Consider the following 24,026-nt stretch of genomic DNA (forward strand, 5'->3'; position numbering starts at 1 on the left):
TAATCAATGATTGTTTTGAAAGCAAATTACTGGGAGCACTATACATCTACCAGGGCAAGTGCTGAAGAGATGAGAATGGCTTATAATGCCAGAATGAGTTGTATAAACACGGGTATTTATATACTCAACAGCAGCAAATCTTTGGGAGTTGTTTTTTTCTTGGCTGAGTCTTCTCTGATCCCACTTCCATCCCTGAGGAGGAGAAAACTGATGCTTCTATCACACATGTTCTGTTATTGATTTTCATTCCAATCTACCCAAAGTCTTCTGTGCTGGAAATAATTAGACCCTGTGAGCAGAGATGAAGCAAAAATCTATACAATGCTGGATTGCCAGAAATGAAGACAAGGGTGCCTAATTAATGTTGCGTATAGAAGTCTCTTTGGATGAATGGGTTTCCCTTTCTCAGAAGCAGCTCAGCAGTGGTTATGTCACAAGCTTGCTGTTAATTAGTGTTCAGCGTGTGCCTATAAAAATGGCATGGAGGAATAAAATGTTGTACAGCAACATTTTACAAGAGCTCTGCAATTAAAAGAGAATTCTCTGAATGTATTCTTGTGGGCTTCGTTATGATGGCAAAAACGTTTCTTCCATATGAAATATACTTTATGGATTGTCTCTAAGCTTTCTAGAAACCTCTTGTCACCAAGGAAGTTCGGACATCTCGAAAGCTGGTCTGGAAATATGTTGGGAGGGTTAAGGACAGGAAAAATGTTCCTAGGAGGTGAGGCAGCTGCAGCCATGCCGGCAGGTGAGGACTATCCAGAAAGCAAGTCAGACTCTGGAGGAAGCTGGCAGATCTACTTTTCTTTGAATCTAGAGTGAGAGGTTATGTGGACTGAAAGTGATTTTATTCAAGTTGTGTAGCACGTCTTTGGGAAACGTGAAAGCAAGTATTTTAGACTGTAAGAGGGAGAACTGACAAAGTCTTCAGACCAAGCATGCACTCAAATATCAGCAGAAATATCTGAAGGGAAGAACTGGAGGTTCAGAGATGGAGCTTTTGGGATCTGAAGTATCTGAAACAGCTTAAGAGAAAAACTTAAGCAGATGGATCTGATGCTGGTGCACTGCTGTGTGCATACCAGTGAGGAAGGTCCTGCTTAACCCAGCCTGCCTTGATGCTCTAGAGGCTGAGGGAAGAGGGTGCGTAGCTGTGATGGGTTCATCTTTAGACTTATCCCACTCATTTGTCTGTAAAGCTGGATCCCCTTTTTGGCTCTCCTCCAAATAACAATGCAACCTGCCTATGTGTGCTGCAGAAAGCAGCAGTATTATCTTGGGTTTTTGATGTTGTCAGAGGTTTCTGATAGCAGAGGGATTCTGGTGGAGTTGTTCTTGTCCAGCAATCTGCAGGTCACTGGCATGCCTTCTTTCAGCTTTTAATTCTCTCCTTCTATGCCTATTCCCTCCTTGCCCTCCTACATACGTGTTGTGGCCAGTCTAAACAATACAGTTGCATCTCTGAATAATTTAAGTAACAACATACCTTCCTTCTCTTTTCTCCCAGTAAATGCAAAGGAAGTTTCTCTTATTTAGTCCAAGACAGCAAACACGTTTTTCTTCTCACAGAAATTAGAGAATGCATAAAACCTGGGTTCCTTGGTTGAACAGATGAGTCCAACTGTTCAATCTGCAGGAATCTTCCCGGACTGTGCCTTAAACTGCAGGAACAGATGTGTTTTCTGATTAAAATCCAGTTGACATAAATATGTTTTTAGCATGAATTTGACATAGGGAAAGATGTTTTCCCCATATAGTAGAAGCTGCAGTTCTGGTTTAGGAATTTTATGAAATAATAAGAGTGTAGGAGAAAGCTGCTGTTAAAAATGAGATTTTTGTAATAGAGTAGTTGTGTGCCTTTAATGACCTTTCTTTTCTTCCCATTTGGCTGCTTGGCATCTTCTCTCTCTACTCTGATTCTGTTTTAATAAGGGTTTTTCTCTGCAAACTGTCAGCTCTGATGCACAACTGAAATGGGTGCACACACGGGCTATGATTCCTCTCCCCTTCACTGCATTTTGATTCTGAACTCCAGATTAAGTCTATTTAAATAATCTGGTGACTTAAGTCAGCTCCTAGACACTTTTTGATGTTCTACAAATGGTAAAGCATTTCAATAATTTAAATCAAATAACCAAATCCATATGAAATAGGCACTTGTTATCTTTCCAACAGATTTATTTTCTTCCCTAGATCCATTTCAGGCTGTGCTGCAGTTGCCAAATCAAAAATAAAGTGAGTTTTCAGTATAGGGATGTGATAAGTGTGTGATTTCCATTATGTCCCAGTGTGCTATATAATACAAAATGAAAACATGTAACACGTTTTGAGTATAGAGTTGAAATGGATTTTCTGACCATAGCCTAGTCTCAGTGAATAGGTGCTAAAGTAATGGCAAAGACTGTAGCTACTGGGCTGTCATTATCATTTGAGTAATTTCCCAGTGGTAGAAGACTTCAGACCTATGGGCACAATGGAAAAAAAAACTGAATCCTTTTGTCCTTCTTCCCTTAAACCACCAGCAGCAGGCTGACGAGCCAATACTTTTTGAAGTTCTTTTGAGCGTGGGAAATAGTGGGTTCAGGCTGCCTGTGCTTGTTTGTGTGTTATCCTATTTCTTTTTTTTTTTTTTTTTTTGTAAAAACATTCAAAGAAAGCTTTTAGAAATATATTTGGGTGTTTTAAGCAACTGGAACTTCAAGAGGATGTGAAAACATTTCTGGTTTCACAGATGTCAGTCACGTTTTGCTGTTTTCTTCAGTAGTAGCAGACACTCATCTGCATAGCATGTATTTTAAATTCTTATGAGGACAGAAAGTATTGCTGCTTGTTCGGTCCATCCAGAATCAGTCATCTGTGGATGCTGCAGAAATGAAACTGGTGCTGGATATAATTAGCCACTCTTTTGTCTTGTAGCCTGGCCATACATCCCCAAAAAGATGTTGTAGTCACCGGCAGCGATGACCGCCTCTGGAAAATGTGGGCTTTACCTGATGGGAACATCATCATGACAGGTGAAGGTCACGCTGATTGGCTTTCGGGCTGCTGCTTCCATCCAAGGTTAGTGCAAACAGTCCCCTGAACTAGTGCTAATCCCTTCTGGGGAGTGCTTGTTTGCTCTTTCTTTGTTCACTGGCCTGCTCTGATGACTTTCTATTCTCAGTATAACCCTGCGCTCTCTGCTGAATTTCCAAACATGTAGATAAATGTTCCTCTGGCTTTCAGTGTGTTGACTTAAGATTGATTGCTTTTAGTATTTTGTACGTCTTAAACTTTGTCCACGTGCCAGTGCACGTAAAAAGGAGTAATAAGCTTTTTAGGTCTAGCTGTATTCATATTCTCCGTGTTCATGCACCATAACAAACACAACTCTGTTATTAATAACAAAGAAAAGCTGATTTCTTGTATCGAGCATTGCCATGTGACTAGATGTATTCAAGTTTATCTAGAGAATATGAGCTTTCCTCTTTTCTCTTTATACAGATTTGAGGCTGAATTAATAAACGAAAGTGAACATTGAAAATGAGAAGTAAATATTTAGGTTACAAGGGTCACAGAAATAGGCCAAATATAAAGTAGATTTCTTGGTCATTTTGATGAAAAATAGAATGCCATTTTACTGTAAGAAAAGATTTCTGTTTTTTAAGACTGAGCTTCTGTAGATTGAAATGATTTTGCCTCAAATTTGTGAGGCTGCAGTTGTAATAGAGCTCTTTACTGCTAATATAATAAAGGTCTGCTAGGCTACTCACCTGTGGTTCACTTATAAAAAGAGCGTTATTAAACCTCTAACCTTGTGTTCTTATTGTATTTATTTTATAAATCTATGTTAGCTCTTTCCTTCACGAGAAGGAAAAGAACACTGTTTAATTTCATAGTTCTTCCTGATTTCTGATATTGTAATGAGTTAACAAACACGAGTTAACAAGCATGCGATGCTCTACACACAATAAAATCCCTCTGTTCAAAGCCTCAGGAACCCAGAATAGTGCTTTCTGGGACAGAACATCAGCACTGACTCTTTGCTTGCATCTTTTTTTCCTGTGAAACATAGGCTTTTTCTTAAGGCGCTAGTGCTTCACAATATTCTCTTTCTCACATGCATGTCCTCAGAAACAATTCCATATATTTGAAAGAAAAGACCAATATGTAACTTAGAAAATGGCATATAGTAGAGATGGGAAGAGGAGAGAAGGGAACTCTCAGTTTCTTGGTTTAAGACAGAAGGAATTTTTTCTCTTCCTGAGTTGCACCTCGGTAATAGAGGTTGCACCAAGTTTGTGACCATGCTGGGCATCCTAAGCATAACTTTCAGATAAACAAAATGCTGCCTTGCCTCTTACCTGTTATGAATATAAAATGTATCATAGGGAAAGAAAGGAAAATACAATTAGAAGAGCATGTTATCATTTATAAAGCTGCTGGGCATACTAATCAGATTTCGATAATGCATTGTTACCATGACACCCACTGACTCAGAGACTCGAAACTATTTTCTCATTAGTCTTTGACCAGAATACAGTCCTTTCAATAGGCTTTCCTATTTCTCATTCAATTATTGAAATTAAAATGAGTTGAGGTACATCATTATTCACTTGCAGTATAAATTGACTCCTGCTGGATGCTCTGGAGTGATTCAAAAGTAGTGCTTTTACAATATTGTCTTCAGTTGCTGGAGAAAAAATATATATAATGCGACAGAATACATTTAATCATAATTTCTTCTACCCACCCACCCCCCCCCCCGTACATCAGGTATTCCAGAAGTGAAAATAATGAAATAGAAATGGAAAGTTTTCACAGATGTTTTCCACAATCAAATATAGATAGCCTCTAGTTTTATTTCTGATTTAAAAGGATGTTCAAAAGTTGAAAAGAAAAATATTTTTGTGGCTGGGCTCTTAAATTGTGATCCAGAAATCTGGATTAAACTCCTGCACTTCTACATTCTTTCCTTGATGCCCTCTGTTAGCTCATTTCACCTCTTTTATTTTCTCTGTTTATAAAATCAGGTTTAGAGCAATCTCCATGTTTGGTCTGAGAAATATTCTGTGTGCAGGCACACACACAATTAGGTCCATTTTCAGACCATCTTTGGAAAACATCAGAATAATTCACTTACTGAGATGGTGTGTGCTAATAATTTGAGGAGAAACAGATCTTGACCTATGATGTGAATTTAACTGGTGCTTCTGAACATACAAGGGACTTAAAAGTCCATTTTTACTCAAGCAAGTCCATATTTGCATTTTTACTCAAGCAAGGGTCTTCTCATGGTTATGTTTGTGGCACCACTGTAAATAAGGGTCAAGCTGAAGTCTGGTAGATGTGAAGGTCTGTCATCTTCAAGCTTTGGGTGCTGTTAGGTTCCTACATCCTTAGATTCTCCAAGAGCAGTGAGAGATTGTGGGTCGGTAGTAGGAACTTAGCTGTGTGCAATATGATAGGAAAGGTTTCTTTTAGGCTCTGCCCCTTACCCACAGATTAATAGGCAGCAGCGATGAGGATTTGCATTTGAATCCTTCCCTGTACTGATGTACAACAACGTCCTCTAGTGCAATGATGCCACAAAGTCTTAGGGGCAGAAGCCACTGAGTTTCTGGAAGGTTGTTGGGTTGGAGAGGTTGGATGAGTCTTATTTTGCCCCTCACTGACAAAGTGCTTCCCAGGCACTTACTGGGAAACATCATTCCATGCCAATTTTTCCTTAAGAAACGTTTTTTCCTTCACATATGAGCACAGTGGGTAGATGAGAGTCCATGATGTGCCGAAGCTCCCGAGTCTTGTGGGATCTGTGTGCTGGATCATTTTTTACAGTGTGCCCCCCTGCTCTTCGGTCTCCCACGAGTTCTCCTCGCATGGCAGCGGCTCCCAGGACACTAGATGAAGGGGAACAAACTAGCTCTGTGCATGCGAGGAGAGCAGAACACCTCAGCTGTGATGCTCTCTGCAGATCTGAGAGCAGAATTTTGCCTTGAGCTTTTTAAATAAAAGCCAGACTTCAAAGAGGTCCCATCATCTACAGAGTGCAGCAGCTGGATGGAGGGAGGAGAACAGCGCATCCTTTTTGAAGCTCAGGTGACAACTGGTCAGACTTCAAAAACAAACACTCTTTTTTACTCCAGTCTGGCTGCAGATAAACTAGCTGTTGCAAGAGCCTGTCACTGCTGAAAAATTTAGGAATGTTTTCCAGCTTAGCTTTTATATGTATGAAGGAGTGAGGGAGCCTGAGTGACTGCTGTCCATGCAAGCTTCATGTCAGAAATCTGGGTAGCTGGAGAAGAGCTGTGCAGTCTGCCTGTGGATAAGAGGTGGCCTGAATGAATGGAATAATAGACAAAATCTGCATCTTCTGAGAGTTTCCAAAATAAGCTGAGGACGTTCACACTGCATCTTTAAGAACCAGAGTCTACTTGCACTGAGGTATTTCAGGGCATGTGCTGGATTTATCCATCTTCATTAGTAACCTTTCTGGATGGCTAAAGAATAGCGGAGCTATTTGTTCATGTCCTGTAAAGTTCCAGCGAACAGCACAATCCTGTGCTCAGCACACATGCCAGTGTTAGTGTCCTTAATATAAGTATTTATCAGGTCAACTAATCTAAAATGTTTGTAGCCCTTTTCATGCAAACCTTCAAGTCTGTGGAATACAGTGAATTTCTGTCAGAGGGAGGCAGAATTCAGCAGGGAAGCTCTTCACAGGAAGGAGGAGTGGGCAGGATTTTGGGATAGCCTGGACCAGTTGTTCAGAGGTAACAGGCAGAGTCTGACACCGCTCATTGCTCACTGAGCCCCACTGGGCTTGTGCTTGGAGAAAGGAGGGAGATGTTGAGCAAAAATAAGGCTCAACAGCTTGGCAGAACTTCACAGTGGTCACACTTACGTTGCTTGAGAGCTGTAGTGCTTTGATAACCAAGGTGAATTACAATTAGGGGGCAGTCTCTATTTCCCCCCCCACCTCTACAGCTCTCGGCTGCCTGCGGAGTGAACTGGGGAGGAGGGCTCCTCAGTTCCTCCTCATCTTTTAATAATTCCGAAGGCTAGCCTTAGATTTATTTTAATGTCTGTAAAAATAAAAGGGTATTATCTATTAATCCCTTTTGTTAAAAGTACTGACTTTATTGGTTCTGTAGTTATTTGGTGAAAGCAGGGAGACCTCTAGGTGCAACAGGTGCTGCTAAAGGGATCTACAAGGTACTGTTACAAGCTAATGCATGTTCCTTAAATGCAGAAGCCTTTGTCTATATGTACGCTGTAACTGAAGGCTGGGTTTTGTGATTTGACCTTGCTGCTGGAAGCTCTTTCTAATCTACAGAGACCTTCACCTAATCCGTTTGGAGCTTCAAAAAATCTACCAACAGGGAGCTAACGGCAACATTTGGGGTCAGCGACTTCAGTGCTGCGTTTGGAGCCCTTCAGGCCGCTGCCCAGGCTGGATCAGCAGTTGCTGGCTACGGCAGCGCCATGCCTGCTAGCCCAGGCAGGCCTGCAGCACATGCCACGCAGCCCAGGGCTGCCTCTGCAGGTCGGGGTGCTGCTGGATGCACCTGCACAACAGGGGCTCCTGCACCCAGAAACCCTGCCGAGAGGCTGAGATGGTTTCCTGATCGATCACCTTTGAAATTATGGAGTACCATTAATGGCATCTTTCAGTAAGGAGCTGAAACAATGCAAAACTAGCCATGTAGGTAACAGTATCCATCTCCTGTGGCTCGTGGATACCTGGAGGAGAGAAGGGACCTCACAGCCCCAGAGGCTTCAGAGGGTCCCTGGTAAGAGAAGCTCTGTGTTCAAACGAGGGTCGGAAGTGGTCAGGCGAGCTCCTGTTCAACCTCAGAGAGGAGGAGGAAAAATATCAGCGCCCATCCTTTCTGTCCGGCCAGAGTCAACCAGGCTTATGGTCCTCTCATTGACAGGATGTCAGAGATTGCTCTTAATTAGTGCTCCAGCAACAGTGATCTTCGGAAAACTTTTTCTGCTAGTTTTGCAGCCATAAATGTTGAGTAACACATTCTGCACTGAACAAGGCTGAGACTTAAAATCCACTAACTCTGCTTGAAACATTAACATAAGAAAGAGTTGTAAGACTCAGGTTAACCACAAAGGTCTCTGTTGGCTATCGGTGAAATAGAATTATTCTGATTTGTGCCTTGAAATAGACACTTTAAAACCTAATTTAGGGTTCACTATAGAAACAGATGTTTTTTATTTATCCTTTCATTGCTATTGATAGCTATTAAAGGAAATGCCAGATAGGCTGGCACATTTTACTTAAGATTTCTGAAGAGCATTAGTATTGTCAAGGCATAATGATTTAATTTCTTCGAGAATCTTTGATTCACAGAGTTCAACAAAGCCTTCAGTTACTAGATTACATATTAAATTTGACAACGGTTGGAAACTTCTTTTGAGTGGCAGGATTAATTTTCAGTCATCTAGCTGGCTCCGTGTAACACACAGTTAGCAGACGAGACGTTTCTTACAATGTTTTATCAAACTAAACTAATATGGGAAGTTGCATTCATTTATTCCACAAAGAACAGCCTGCTGCAGAACTATTTCAGTTGCTTCCACAGCGTACGTACCATGGGTGTGGTGTTTTCAAATGTAATAACAGTTTAATGTCAAAACTAGTTTTATTTATTTTGAAATCTTTTTGGCAAGCTTCAGACTTTTTAGACGAGGAAACATTCTCCAGGTAACGCAGTTCTCTCTCAGGGCAGCAAAGCCTACTACTTTTACTTTACAAACATGTTTGAGTGGGTGGGCGTTCAATTTCCTTTGGGATTCTCAATCTCATTATTTTTATCAATAAAAAGCCTCTGCTGGACAAAGGAATAAATCACATATAAATGAAATATGAGAGATTACACGAGAAGCTCAGCTTCTGCTTAGACTAATCGAATATCTTTGGCCAAACATCCCAATGTCAAAGGCTTTATAAGTATTCTACAGGATCAGCCTGGCAAAAAGAAATCAATAACCAGGTAATGGATGTGATTAAAATTTTTCCCCTTCCACCCACTTCCATAAGCCAAATGTTTCTACCCATACTAATCTGTTCTGGCACGTGTAACTGTTGGTTATTCCCTGCGCCTTTCTGGGATGTGTATCTGTAACATGTTTTATATCATTTCAAGGCGACGTGTTAACTGTTGGTGAATATCTATTTTAAGAAAAAGCAATGTGCGTATCATTTTATTTTCCTTTGGAGAGATCAGTTGTGCAGTGTGCCTTTGGAAAACACGGGATGGCATAATTGTAACTTTGCTATGCATTTAGATGCTTTTTTATTGTGCAGAATTTGCCTTCTTTTCTGTTATTCCTGCCATGCTGAGGAGTGTTTTCTTGTGCAGCCCAGAGTAGCAAGCAGATATCCAAACTTCTGGAGGTTTTCCTTGTTGTCAAATCATCCTGTGTCTCCTTTTACACCTTACTGCCCGATTTCTGTCTTTGCAGTGGTTGTGCCGACAGACTGTGGGCCATCTGTGTTGTTTGACGTTCAAAACATCGATCATTAGACGGGTCGTGTTCTGCAAAGGTTGTTGCATCTGCTTTGAAGCAGTACACTTTTCTATTCCAATAGGAAGACAAAAAAAAAAGTTCTGTTGCATGCATTTTGATGTTGAGGGACAGCTGCTTTAGTTGTAGAAATTTGATTGGATTTGTCACTACTTTTTCCTTTTTAAAGAAATCCTTCCCTTACCAGAACTGTCCTTTAAAACTGTTCTGGATTGAAAATACTTGGCAGGACAAAATGCAGCTTCTTTCTTTTCTATCAGGAACTTTAAGAGTCCGTCATTACATTGATTTTAAAAAGCGAACAGTCTGCAGCTCCATAGTGTGGTTACTGAATAGGCTTCGCTTTTCACCCATATGACCACGCTTTATTGGAAAACTACCTTTGGCTTCCATTTCTTGGTTGGTGGAAATATTGACCACTCAAAGTTAATGATTCACTAATAATTTCTCCATTACAATAATTCAGCAAACAGCAGGAGAGAGAAATGCTGATGACAGTTTAAGAGAGAAAGAGGAAAGTAGCTGACAGAAGAAGCAGTCCTCCTATTGAGCAATTCAAATGCGTATTTCAAATAATTACAGGAAGAAATTACATTGTAATAAAATGCTGCCCTTTGATGGAAGTAGTTATTTTCACACTCTGTAGTTATTTTCACAGGTGGTTTTACATACTAAAATGCAAAAGCCAGTGGTTGGAAACCTCTGGAAATCTTTGTGTAAAACTAAGAAAGAGTAGGAAACCTTCCCAATATTTAAGGTAAACTTTGACATCTTATTCTTAACAGCAAGGATTTTTTATCACGACTGTTTTGTTGATTGCCTCATTAGGCATTTTCTGCTGGTTTGCACGTGTGGCTCAGATTTTTAAAAAGGGTTCTGGTACGATGGGAGCCGCTTAAAATGTGCGTGGAGTGTGGTGGTGGTGGTGTGAAGGGTTTGCAGTAGCTTTTAAGGCTTTATGGCAGCCGAAATGAAGTCAAGTCTTTTACATTTTAGAAGATTATGAGAGGATGTTTACATTGATTTTTTTGCATCTTTTTTTTTCTTTTGTATTGCTTAGGAGTTGTAGTTGTAAATGCATAGCTGGTTTGTTCATCTGTTTGTATGCTTTGTCTCCTGTACGTTAGTTTTCTTTTTTGTGTGTAGTGAGACATAACTTCGTTTCCCTGTTTTATAGGGGAGGGAGAAAGGAATGTGGTTCTGAAGTGTAAATCCTGTCTCACAGGATGTTTATATGAGCATACACCTGCTTCCAAGCAAGCTACCAGATGACGTGTTTTTCCTGAGCTCCCCAGAGTTAGGGCTGTCTGAGTGAAAGCAGGGGGCACCACTAGAAAAGACACCTGAAGCCTCTGTAAGAGGATGAAGAAAAGAATTTGAGGCCATCTGCTTCCGAAGGGTGTCACCCAGCCTTACAAACACCTTGAGAAATGCCCGCAGAAACATCAGTGGCACCGTCTCCCTCCTTGGCCACAATTTTTCAGAGAGTTTTCCATGATAGAGTGAGAGGGGGTGCCGAAGGAGCGCTGTGCTGTCACTAGTTTTGCTTTGAAAACTGTTTTAGGGTGGTAGTAGTGGGTTTGATATGGGGCAAATCAAAGTTTAATTCCAACTCAGAATTTCTAAGGGACTTCTTACAGGGCTTTTATGGTTTCTTTTCTCTGATCTCTACCCTGTGCATTTGCTATCTTTATTTTTTTTCCCAGATCAACGAATGCAATTTTTTTTACTCGTGAGTTTGTTCTCCCTCCATCACAAACGTGAAGCACCTCTTTAAAGCCTCCTTCATAAGGACATAAATCTTCATACCTGTAGTGCTTGACCTCGGATACATTTAAGCTCCTAATGGGTATAAAAAGATAGCTGATCCTTATGGCATTATTTAAGTTATTATTTAGCTGTCATATCTTTATAATGTCATTTAGATTTTATGCTTGTCTATAAGGTAAAGTTTTCAAATGTACCAAAAGCCTTGCTTCCATAGAAATGATCTCATTATTATTAAATGACTGTGTCTTGCATGCTCCGTTCCATTATTAAGTGAATTTTAGACCTGCAAACAGGCATGGTATTGGGCTCATCAAACCAGTGCTATTGGTTGAAAAGGCATTGTGATCATCTTTGGTGGTGTCCCAAAAGAGGTGTCAAGTTTAATCACTCTCTTCACAAAAAAAAAAAAAAAAAAAAAAGGCTTTAGTTATTGAAATCAGTAATATTTTGATACGAATGTTCGAATGTTTAGACTTCTAGAAATTAGGAGAACTTTTGGATCAGCTGTGTAGGTAAGTAGATCTGGTGTAGAAACTACGGAATTTTTTTGAAGGAAAAAAAACTATGATAAATTCTTTGATAGAAAGAAGGAGGAGAAAGATGCAGTTGAAATCTCTTTGATAGAGCGCCACTCAAATGGTATACTTCTAAACCTATTAGTTCAGCTTTGGTGAAGCTGTGAATGTGCTGGATGAATGTTTTGTAGAAATTTGCTGTCTCCTTGTGGAATTCCAGGGTTTGTTTTTGTGTGTGTCACCCTGATTCCCAGTTTCTGCTGTTCCTAATAGAGCTGCTGCCCCGAAGTCACCAGAAGTAACGCAGTTTGCAGATGTTCAAGTCATTTGCTTTGGTAGTGAGCAAAAGCTGCTTTTCACTGCAAAGGCTTCAGGTTTTGGGGCAGGGTAGGGTTTCTTCTAGCTTCATCGGTATTTATTCCTACTTGAGAGTGGGGAGTTAATGTTACAGAAAGCTCGCTGCTTCCTGCTCGGGTTGGTGGCAGTACTGTTGGCCCAAGCCTGTTTCGGCTGAACGCCTTACTCTAGCTCATTCAGAGTAGCTATAGACATCAAAACATCTCTCTTAATAGAATCTTTTCTGTTATGTTTCTTTGTGTGCAATTATAATCTCGCTGCCTTTAACATTCCTGGTTCATTATTGTTTTCTTCTGTGCAATAAAGGCAATTGTTTTGTCCCTAAAGTCTGCTGTGAGGGTTTCTAGTGGAGTAGGTAAGGAGATATACATGTTCATTATGTTGTTAAAATGTGCATTTCTAACATGTAGCTGTTAAAATAACAAACATTACTGGTAGGGTTGACTGGAGAATGGTGTCTCAATTGTGAGGCAGCCTGTAAGATACTCGGGTTGGAAATAAACCCAAAATACTTGGAATGCATTTAAAAAAACACCATGAATTGTACTGAAACATCCCTTTTAAGATAGGAAGCTTGGGTTTCACCTACGTTGGTGTTTTTGTCAAGGACGTTGGGAGGTGATGACTAGGGCAAGGACCCATGCTGTGGTCGGCTGTGGGGATGGGCAGGATCCAGAGCCTTCCCTTGTTTGATTCCAGAGCCCTGGTGCCAGCCCAGCCCCGCTGCTCAGCTCCTCCCTGCAACCACCTGGAGAGCTCTGCTACGGGAAGCTTCGGTTCCACTTCTTCCCCAGGATTGCTGTCCTCCTAACACGAGTGTAACATGAAATCTCCTAGTCACAGTGATCTCTCTGGGGAGAAAAATAACGTTTTGTGTGTTACGGAGGAAAAGCTTGATTATGGGATCGGCGTGCCTGAAGTCAGGATCTTCCCTTGCAGTAGTGTCAGTTTCCTTCATTTATTTCCTCTTGCCAGAAATAATCTGACCACTTCAGTGCAGTTTAGAATTATAAGTGCTTTCTGGTTGGTGCTGCTTTACCAGCAGCACATGTAATAATTTTATATTAGCTATTTTACCGCAAATTTAGAAGATTAACCCATGCAAGGATTTCAATATGTTCTATTAGTCGTGGATCTGGTTTCATTTCACTGTATACCTGCACCATTTCCTAATGTATTTCTTTAGTATTTAATATGTTTTCTTAGTAAACCCTTCAGAACTTATGCCTTAAGCCTTGGGCATTATGTTCTGAGATTGATCTGTGGAGATTTTGAATTTCCTGGCATGAATCTCATTGCAAGGCTTGAAACGTACATTACTGTTTTCAACTGCGAATTAATTCAGAATCTTCATTAGCATGCAACAAGCTTTAATGGCTGAAGTAAAGAAATCTGTCTCGAGTACAAATGCCAGACATGAGTTGTATGGCTGTCATTTATTTGTTGTATGTATGCATCTCCTCTCAACCTCCGTCACTGCAGTAATTTGGGTAATTTCAATTACAGTGGCACAGGTAGCAGGAGGTGTTGACCAACTGTGAAATAAGCATCAGGACTTCCTTGACCTTTGAAGAACATGGATGGGAAACCCTGTTCTCAGCTTGTTGTAATTGTATTCTTTGTTTATGTACAAAATTAATGGGGAACAGAAAGGAAGAAGGCCACAGTATATGTGTGCTTGAGATCAGCTCGCTAAGTGTTGCTGGGTTTGAGCTTTTGGTGTTTTTTTGTTTGTTTGTTTGTGTTTGTTTTTCTGCCTCGAGTGATCAGGTGTTAGACTGCATGGCCTCGTAAGTGGAAATTCACTTTTCATATCAAACCTTTGTGTTACAGGATGGAAGATTATATTAATTTTGGTGTTCTGCTTTCTCTTGTAGCTACCCAGGGTTCTGTTAACATTCAGCATTTCGACTCTCCTTCAGTCCTTAATTTGTTATTGATCACTGCCTCCACTAAGTAATCCTCTGCCTTTGGTTATGTTCCTATCCCCAGGGCATGGCTCAGTAAGATCATCAGTTGCCCAAAATATAAGCACTTGCCTAGTGCACTGCCCTATGCATTTTCCTGGGCTTTCGCTATCAAGAGATCATTACACAGCGTGAGCTAAATATTCTTCCAGGTGCCTGGGAAACGTTCAAATCCCAGTGCAGAACTTTTCACATGCTGTGAAGTCTCTGTGCGCTCTCTGAACTCTCTGTGCATATAAATACACAGCTTAAAAATGATGCTTTGTGCAAACATGCAGATGGGATTAATGGCTGTGGCTCATTACTGCCTATTGATTGAGATTAGACATCACCGGACAACCATTTGGGGCTGATAATGGATTTGAAATGGCTGATCCACAACTTTGGCTTTGAGGGGAACTGTGACACAGGATTATCATTGTTAATACGGGTCATAAATCTGCTCCGTACATGGAATTCTTGTATCTGAACTCCTTCCAGACCAGGCTTTTCCCTACTTCAACAGCCCTTTATTAAAATTTGAGGTTTTGGAGTTGCTCCAGTGGAGGTAGAACGATATGCCTGATGGGATGGGTGTTGAGATTTGGCATGACACACTATAAACATGCTGTTAATGCATATTATGGATACTGATTGGTGCTGTGCATAGTTTTATGTGGGCTAAACACGCCTATTTATTTTTAAAATGTAATACTTTGTAGGGAGAGTTTAGCTAACATTAACATTGATGAGGGAAAACATTGGAATGGTAGAAATAGATGGTGTTTCTGGAAAACGCAGACATTTTGCAATATTTATTGGTTAACCACCTTTCTTGGTTAAAAAGGTGTCCATCGGTCTCTAAATCTCGGAGGGACCCTTGCGTTGTCTGGCGCCTGCTGTCCTGACATGGATTTCACTGCATCTAAGCTCCAAATATTGTAACCAGTTTATCTTTTTCCATTTTTATTCCTTACCTGATGTGCTTCCAAAGCCTCCTAAAAGACAATTTTGCATGTATTAAAAACTGCCTTTCTACCAGGTGCCTAAATTATTTTAAAATCTCATTTAACCACTCTTAATTGCATGATATTGAAAGACAGCTAACCCATTTTTTATACTTTAAAAAGAGTAGCCTGCAGTGAATGGCACACGCTCAGTATTTTTGCAGAGGTACCTAGCTCATTTTAGCGAAGTAATGGATTTGAATGGAGCAGGCCTGACTGTGGTCTTTGTAGATTATAAGCTGAATGGGAACAATCTGCTACCTTGTGGACATAACAAAATATCATCATGATGCTGAGGCTACATTTCGAGCAGGCCAAAACCCGGAGTTAAAGGAATAATCGTGCACTGTGACAGAAACGAGCTGGTAATAGCAATGGGAGGTGGCACCAGGTAAAAAAACGGTTTCTGTGTCTGCGCATGGTTAGATGTGCCAGCTTCTACCAGCAGCAATCAGTTCAGAAAGGGAAAATGCTTTAAAATATGGAGGACTTGTTTATAAGTGACTTAAATTAATTCTGTGACAATTCGTATATACCATCCTGGGAATCTTTTTTGGTAGCAGGAGCATGTTATCTTTACAGCATTGTAGCCATGAAAGTGTAACGTAGCCTCAAGGAAGTTTTAATAAATCAGGTGAACATTAAAGAATAAATAAATAAATACTACTTCTGTGATGCCAGTTCTCCTCCAGAAGCACTGAGGAGAGGGGTCATACCAAAACAATGCTTGCTTTCTTTTTCCTTAATATCACACCCAGCTGTTGGTCAGGTAGGATGGCAGGGAAAAACAAGCGTCCTGTCTCAAGTCAATATATAGGCATAAACAAATGATCAGAAGATCGAGCAATTAGATAATATGGAATGAAAAATTACCTTGAGTTTGCACTTGGCATGCTATGCATTGACAATTTGCTGACAATTTCCAGCTGGTAGCTTTGTGTTGCAGACTTTTGCAGAAGTGTTGTAGGTTTTTTTCTCATTTTTTCTCAGACAGAAAGCCATGCACCTACTTGCTATCCAGCATCTGCTGATTTCTGCACTGCTTTCTGGCTTGGAAACTTCATTGATTTACAGAATATCAGTTTAGGATTGATTTTGCATCTTTGAAATTAATTTTTTTTTCCCCTCAGCTTTGGTGGTAATTGAGAAGACAAGACATTTTCATGGTTATACTTCTGAGTATTCTAGCACTCACCTTCTGTATAAATGATATTTTATGTCTGTTAATAAAAAAGGAGTAAAATTGGGCTTAAGATTATTCCAAAGGATGTAACGTATTACAATTAAGATATGTCTTAGACACATACAGTCCATGAGGATAATGAAAGCAACAGCCAAAACAAACCATAGGCATCAAAAAAATAGGGGTTTTAATACAAAATATCCCTTAGAAGAATTAATGTGACTCCAGGATTAAAAGAATAAAAGTGAACTACATCTTAAGGCTGTATCTCAAGGATACAAAATCTCTTAGAAGCAAAATCTTTGCTGCTGTGAATATTGTTCAAATGCAGGCTCAGGACTTCGGCTGCACGTGCCAAATTCTCCTGCCCTGCCATCCTGTTCCTGACAGCGAGTACTGGAGAATGCCCAGGCATGGGTAAGAATAGGAAAAGCATTTGTGAAGGCTTGTCTCAGTACCCTCCTGGGCTCTGCTGCTCATTTCAGAGAAGTTTTGAGCCAGATGCTGTTTCCATGTAACCCTTGATGTATTCCTCTTCCAGGACTCCGTGCTGTCTTCCTCTGCACTCGCAGAGCGTTGTGTCCACACCACCCTTTAGCAAGGAGCCGGGCAAGTCTCCTGCCTGCTGTGGAAAAAATCACCTGTTGTCCTTTCAGTGTTTTCTTACGGGAACCTTTTTAATGACCTGTTGACCCCAATGTGCTTTAAATTCAGCCAGTTTTCGCCCTCTCTCTGGTGAGAAGCAAAGTAGTGGCTGTGACAGAAACGCACCACGCCAAAGCAGGGCAATAAAGAAGAGTAATGATGACTGTGGAGCTGAACTCAGGCTTGGCATTTCCATCCCTTCCCTTGTTTCTAGCATCAAATGGAACAGAGTGTGTTTAAATGCTGCTCTCTCATGACCTGAGGTGGACCTCACTGGTAGGTGTGTGCTTCCCTAATGCGACTATCTGCATTGCAGTTCTTTGCCTCGTTCCCTAGCAAAACGAAGCTTACAAGGATGTGCTCCCTGCGCTGCTTCTGCACAGGTTCCTTACCCCCCTCTCCTGTGCTCCCCAGTAACTTTTAACCTGCAGGCTAACTCTGACAGAGTTTGAGAGACCCGAGTCTGAAGGACAGAGCAATTCCTAACATATATATTTAATCAACAGCTAAGGTGATGGTGCTAGGAGGCAAAAGACGCATCCATAGGCATTCAGGCTTCATTAGCGCTGTTTTTCATGGAACAACTCTTTTTTCTATTAAGAGTTGCACAGCTGTACACTAAACACTTCCTTCTTTCTTCACTATCTTTCCTATTTAGCTTAGCATATAATGTCACCAAAATTAGTGATCTCTAACAGTGTTTGCAGTTCTGCCCTTGGGTTTTGGTGTGCTTTGGGTCTACCTGCTCTGATACTGCCAATAGTCCAGTGGCTTTTAGAATTGTGCTTTAGAAGAATTGCATGAATAAAGTAAATGAGAGAACATTTTTCCAGTTGCTTAGGATTGATTTTACTGTATTCATTTGCCATTGTAAAAAACTGTTAATCCTGGAACATTTTAGACTACATGCTTATGATGTGTTGCTGAGTTGCTGATACTGCACTGCTAAGTTCCCGTCAGCTGCTGCAGCTCTCCTAGGACACAAAACTTTAACACAAGTGGTGTTGGTTTTAGCGCGTTGCTTTGAGAACTATTATTTGCCAGCACTGTGTGTAAGGCTTTGCTCCCCTTCTCTTGATTTAGGCTGTAACTGTCTCAGGAAAGGCGCTGCATCTTGCTTTATGTCTGCAGAACACCGGGCATGTCCGCACCACTGCATAAATAATACATACAAATGCTAGCAGCACAGATGTTGCTCCGTTCACTCAGTGCCGTGTAGAATAGAGCAGTGAAATTGTTGCCTCGTTCACAGGACTGGCGCTGACAACTGCTAAAACTGATATTGCTGAGATTAACTCTGAAGATGAGGTACGGTGGACAGAGAGCTCTGCATTGCTGTTAGTTACCAACTAAACTGTAGGGAAAGGAAATGTAACCTGTCTGCACCAGTGCTCGGAGTAAAGCTCGGTGAACGCTCAGTGGTTATGAAGAGGTATTGCTCTGGTAGTTTTGGGATACTGAGAGAGAGACCCTCAGGCACACGACGGCTTCATCCATTATTTTGGCTATGCAAAAGGGCAACCTGTGTAAGTTTTTTTTGAAGGATGGGGTCAGGAAATCTTCAGATTTTCCCAACCGGTTTTGCCCCGTGGCCTTCCCATGAGGGGCCCTATCTGCAGCTGCCCTGATGCTGCCATGCTGGTCAGCTCTTGGCAGCACAACACCATCCCGGGAGCTACTGCCGACATCTCACCTGCATTCCCTGAAGGAAACCATCACCTGAAATGTCCTAGGGTAACGCCATGCCGAAGGGGGTGCTCTTGCTGAAAGTGACCCTTTATTATTGATGTGTCTGCAAGTGGGTAAGGTAATTCATTGAAGGAGAGGCATCTTGCTGTGAGAACAATGAATCTGGAAGAAGGAGGAATATATAATGAAAGGGAATGTGTGTGTTGAGAATATGAGGGAGGGAAGGTTCGTTAAGGTTTGCAAAGTTAATGGTCCATCTGCTCCTGTGGGCCGTACAATGAGCTCTTCCAAGGATCTCTCCTTTCTGAGCATTTCAGGAATGGCAGGATGTAGCATCGATGGAGTACCTGAAATCAGTGGAAAAGTAGAACTGTATCCATATTTGCTATTAGGGAAAAAGACCTGTCCCTAGAAATAGTGTGGGAATTACAGATGTAACAGGCTCCATTGTCTAGAAGATTGTCCGGAGAGTTTATTCTGCACAAAGACTTGGTTCCAAGCTATGCAGGTGTATTTTGGCTGCGCTAGTGCTTTGGTCAGCTAGACAGCCTAAAGAGAAAACCCTCAAATCAGAGCAAGTGAGACCATGTAAAGCCAACTGATTGGGTCTGCATAGCTTTGTAACCAAATACACTGCTAGTTTCTTTAAAAATGAATAACTAAGTTTATTGCTAGCACCACATTTCTAGAAGCTGTCAAAGTTATTTACGTAATTTGAATGTTTGAGTTGACAGAAAAGATCAGGTTTATGTTGTTCTTGTCTCCTAATACATTGTCTGGTTCCTTGATTTGTTTGGTGAATACAAAGAATTAGAAGTGTTTAATAGCTTCTGAATTAAAGATATACACATGGCACAGAACTAATTGGAGCTTTCTCTGTTAGTGATCAATTTTAAATTCAAATGGAGATTATGTATATAGCTGTTGATAATTAAGGCTGAGCATATACTGTTGTATTTCCATATGGTTTTATATTAAAAATCAGTATGCATTTTGTTTGAAAATCAGTCAAACATTAGAGGATTGTGTGGATATTATAAACCGACAGACTTAATCATTAAAAACATCCACTTTTCCTGATTTATTTTTTTCAGATAATCTTGTATCACATGTATAAAGTGATTGTGCAATTAAAGAAGAGTTGCAGCTCTGTGTGATGAAACAATACCTGTGTCTGAGCATTTTAGTGCAGGCAAAAACGACAATCAGTCTGTTCCTCAAAACTTCTCCTCCACAAACTGCTCTTTTGTCTCCACGAGCTCTGCTTTTCTCCCCTTTGGTCTGTGAAGAGTGCTAAACCTCATTTGTAACTCTTTCCCCTGCCACAGATTGTCAAATTGAATCCATTTGTGCTACCTTCCTGCTCATATCTGTTTTCTGAAAGATTTTCATTGCTGCCTGGATGGTGTCTTCTTAAAATTCAGCCCAAGGAACCAGTTCTTCATGTGGCATTTTTGGGATTATATATTAAAAAATGCATAAGCAATAAATCTTTTTTTTGGCGATTCACAACAGTGGCAGTGCCTGCTGCCCTCTGAATCAATTATAGATTTCATCAGTCCCACTTTATACCTGCTTCTGAATTTGTTTTAAAATAGATCTTATTTCATAAACGTATAAAGGGTATGGTAATTTGTCATTTCACTAATTTCATCCATCTCCAGAAGTGAGATCTAGGTTGAGTTATTAAAAGTACAAGTGTTTCATTAATAAAAACACATTTATTCCTAGCAGCTTGACAAATCAGGTTCTCCTCCTGCAGCCCTCACTCTGGCTTCAAGCCTTTATGCCTTGGTGTATGTGAACATGCCTCAGAATTATTACTGGGCTGCGTTCAAATTTTTTAGAGATTAAACTCAAAGCTTTGTCTTAGGTAGGGGAATGTATCTGCCTTAATGAGGACTATAACGGTATTTTCACAGAAAATAACAATCTAAACTATAAGTGTTAAAAAATGGTCAAAAGTTTAGTTAGGTGATATTTCATAAAGGCAAAATTCCCCATAAGATCTATCAAATAAATGATGTACATATTTCAAGCTGTCTTAGATGCTTTTATGAAACAATCTGGCGAACATCTATTGGAAAAGTAGGTAAGGAAGAATAAAGCCGACACGTTATATTTTGACAACCTTTCCCTTCTGCCCTCTTTTCATTTTTTTTCTTTTATTCTTTTTTTAACAGTAACAGTGAACAAAATATTTAGGTAGTCTAAGTTTTGCAGTAGTGTTGCTCAAATCAACCAGCAAGCAGTTTCACATCCAGAGCTTTGGAAGAAGGACTTGTACCACCTGTGCTAACGTACTTCCCATTATTCCGATAAAAACAGTGTTTATTGGATCCTAAAGGCTAGATCTTTTTACTGATGTTGGTGAGATAACAGCAGAGAAATTAGTCTGAATACCCAAGGCTAATATATTTTTGGCCTTCACTCGTTTTTGTAACTAAAACAGAAAAGCTTCACCATGACTGGTATAACTTGGGAAGGCTGCATTAACTTTTTTCAGTGTTTTTAAAAGGCTCTGGGATCAATGGGTGTGGATCTGTCCGTAAGCTTTCTACTGGGAAGACTGGTAGAAATGATATTAAGAAGCAAAATTTCGGGATCCTGGATACATTTGTATTACTGAAGCACACTGGGAGGTGTGGACACAGCTTTGGATATTGTCTCAGAAATCTATTAGAGTTCTCTGAAGGGCTCACTGAGCATTTGAACAGGGGAGATCTCATAAATTTAGTACACTTGGATTTTCACTAAATTCTTCTTAAGGTCATTCAACAAAAACTCTCAAAGAAGCAAAACTGTCATGAATAAAAAGGAAAAATCTCCTGTGAGTTTAAAAAGTGGTGAAAGGGTAGGAATAAAATGTCATGTTCAGAATGGAGAAATGATTATCTGAGACCCACAGGGATCTGTGCTGGGACCGAAGTTATTAAGCTGATCTTGGAAACTGGGGAAGAGAATGAGGTGGAAGAATTGCTGATCAGAATAATTAGGGCAGTGAAAATGCTGGTTGCATGTTAAGAATTGCAGGAGAAGAATTCCAGCTGGAACAGTTGATGATGAAATGGCAGATGAAAATCAACGCAGATGAATGCAAAGTAATGGGGGTCTTTAGCTTTGTGGGTGAAATACTGTGATAGGGAACCTGTAATATCACAATTGGCTTGGAGAAGGTAAATGTGTAGTCAGTGTGTACTTTTAATCACAATAGTAGAATTAGACGCATCAAATGAAATGAAGTCAGGTATTTATGACCCTCAAATAATTTGTCACACAATGCCTAATTAAATTTTGGAACTCTTGACACAAGAGATTGTAGGTACCAGTGGTGTGCATATGTTCAAGAATTAATTTGCTGTGGCAAAAACAGTCTATGGATGGTTGTTAACTATGAAGATATACAGCTTCTGTCTCAAAGAAGTCCTGAGCCACAGCCTGGGGCTGGGAGAGTGTTATACCACTCTGCTTATTTATTCTGACTGGTTTCTATTAATTAAGACTGCAGTCCTAGTTGTGGTGTAATGTAAGTTGCTGAACCACGTGGACCTTTAATCTACCACCGTGTCCATGCTTCCGTGTAGTAGAACCATACTAGATAATACCTGAAGTTTTGGCCATGAAATCTGAGTTGGATGCTGTATTTTCCATTTATGTAATGCACCAATGAAGTAGACAGTGAGTGCGTTAGAGTGTCTGTACTGAGTCACAAGAGAGAAAATTAGGATACTTAAACAATAATTTATATGTAGCAAATACTGTGGATTTGGCAAATAAATACTTCAGTGAAGGTATTTTATTCTATTTTGAAAGCTGTTCCCTGGGCTTAAGTTATTTTATCAATAAACTCATAAATAGGCTACAAAAAGTAAGAAAGTCGTTTCTGGAACCCATATTTACTTTCTTATGCAAGATAGTTACTTTGTATCTTTTCTTCTCCTTTGATAGCACATTTAATACATGACTGCTTCATCTATGATATATCAGAAAGCAGTGTTAAGTAAAAATATGATTGCAAATAAATTTTTATTCATATGTGTTTTAATGCGGAATCTACAGTTGTTATTTAACCATTTTTTCTAAACTACTCTTTACTTTTCCTTGCAACAGTGGCACCCAGCTGGTCACCTCAAGTGGAGATGCAACAGTGCGGATCTGGGACCTTTCAAAGGGTGGATGCATTCTGACTTTGGAAGGACATGCCCAAGCTGTATGGGACTGCTCGTGGCATTCCTGTGGTGATTTTGTGGCTTCTGCCTCTATGGACAGCACCAGTAAAATATGGGACGTGAACAGGTATGGACTTACTGGAGATACTTAGCTGATGGATAGCTTTTCTTAATAACCACTGTTCTGTGTTTTAGCCCACTCAGAGAGATGTCCAGCAGCAATTTGTGGACCTCACTTTAGGAATGTGAAGGGATTAAAGGGGGTGGTGCAGAAAAAACAACTTCGATGTCATTTACTAGATAAAGGCTTTACAAATTCAAGAGCTGGGAAGGAGTTAAGATAGTGCCATGAACAGTATTTGCTTTTATTTGGCATCTGTGATTCTGTGCTTGGTTTTGTTGTTGTTATTGTAGGGTTTTGTTTGGTTTTAAGGTCACAGCTTTGTGAAACTTCAATATATAATTTAAATAAGTAACAACAAAAATTTAATTCGGTTTTCTATTTTATATTTCTAGCTTATGAGCACAACACACTTTAATTTTAGGTTAGACAAGTGGAAATTTATTTTCTTTGTTATATATGTTTTGGCAAGGTGTGAGTCCTGATTAATAAATCAGCTATACCTCTTCATTTTCTTTATTACTCAGGCAAATGTATTTTTATGAAGGTGCTTCTGGAAATACTAGTATATTCCTGCTTACCACTTAATTATTAGTTCTTCAACTTTATTCAGTTATATTTGAGGTGACATATTTTGAATAATGTACGCCTTAAAGGAATGGAATGGGATTTTGTTTTGAACTGTTCCTTCTAGACTCCTGAGTAACTCAGGAATAGTATTACTGACACCCCTGCACTGTATTTGGTCTGATTTCTAACAACTGAATGCCATCGGTCCGCAGATAATTCTCCAGTCTCATTTGTGTTTTCCCTGCTTCTTTATCATCCAGTCCTAACGGGTTTGCCATTTCCTCTGTCTTTTTCTTCCTTTATATTTGAATGAGGCAAAATACTGCTTCAAGCTTGTTGGCCACAACAGGGAAAGAAGCTTCGCTGAAAAAGCGAAGGGACACTTTCTTCTCTCTCCCATTTTGTCTAGATCAGCCCCAGTCTGCTGCAATTGCAGTGAGCCCTGCAACCAAGATCCAGAGCCCTATTTGGGAGCACACTTGGTGAAGCTGGTGCAGGGTTTTGGTTGTAAGTGAAGTGCTTCATCTAT

The 24,026-nt window shown here is 40.2% G+C and overlaps 1 protein-coding gene across 6 annotated transcripts in view; it reads left to right on the plus strand.

The window, feature by feature from the left end:
* SPAG16 (sperm associated antigen 16) overlaps window positions 1-24,026 on the plus strand; it is a 388,703-nt gene that overhangs the window by 200,672 nt on the left and 164,005 nt on the right. For all 6 annotated transcript variants that reach the window (XR_013953855.1, XR_013953856.1, XM_080600563.1 and 3 more), the window contains exons 11-12: window positions 2,920-3,063; window positions 22,748-22,933. Coding sequence is in view for 4 of the 6 variants with exons in the window: in XM_080600563.1 (XP_080456689.1) it covers window positions 2,920-3,063; window positions 22,748-22,933 (330 nt within the window). In the remaining 2 variants the exon portion in view is untranslated. The remainder of the gene's footprint in view (window positions 1-2,919; window positions 3,064-22,747; window positions 22,934-24,026) is intronic.

This window comes from Anser brachyrhynchus (assembly GCF_964034855.1).
Source record: "Anser brachyrhynchus genome assembly, chromosome: 7".
Classification (NCBI taxonomy): Eukaryota; Metazoa; Chordata; class Aves; order Anseriformes; family Anatidae; genus Anser; species Anser brachyrhynchus.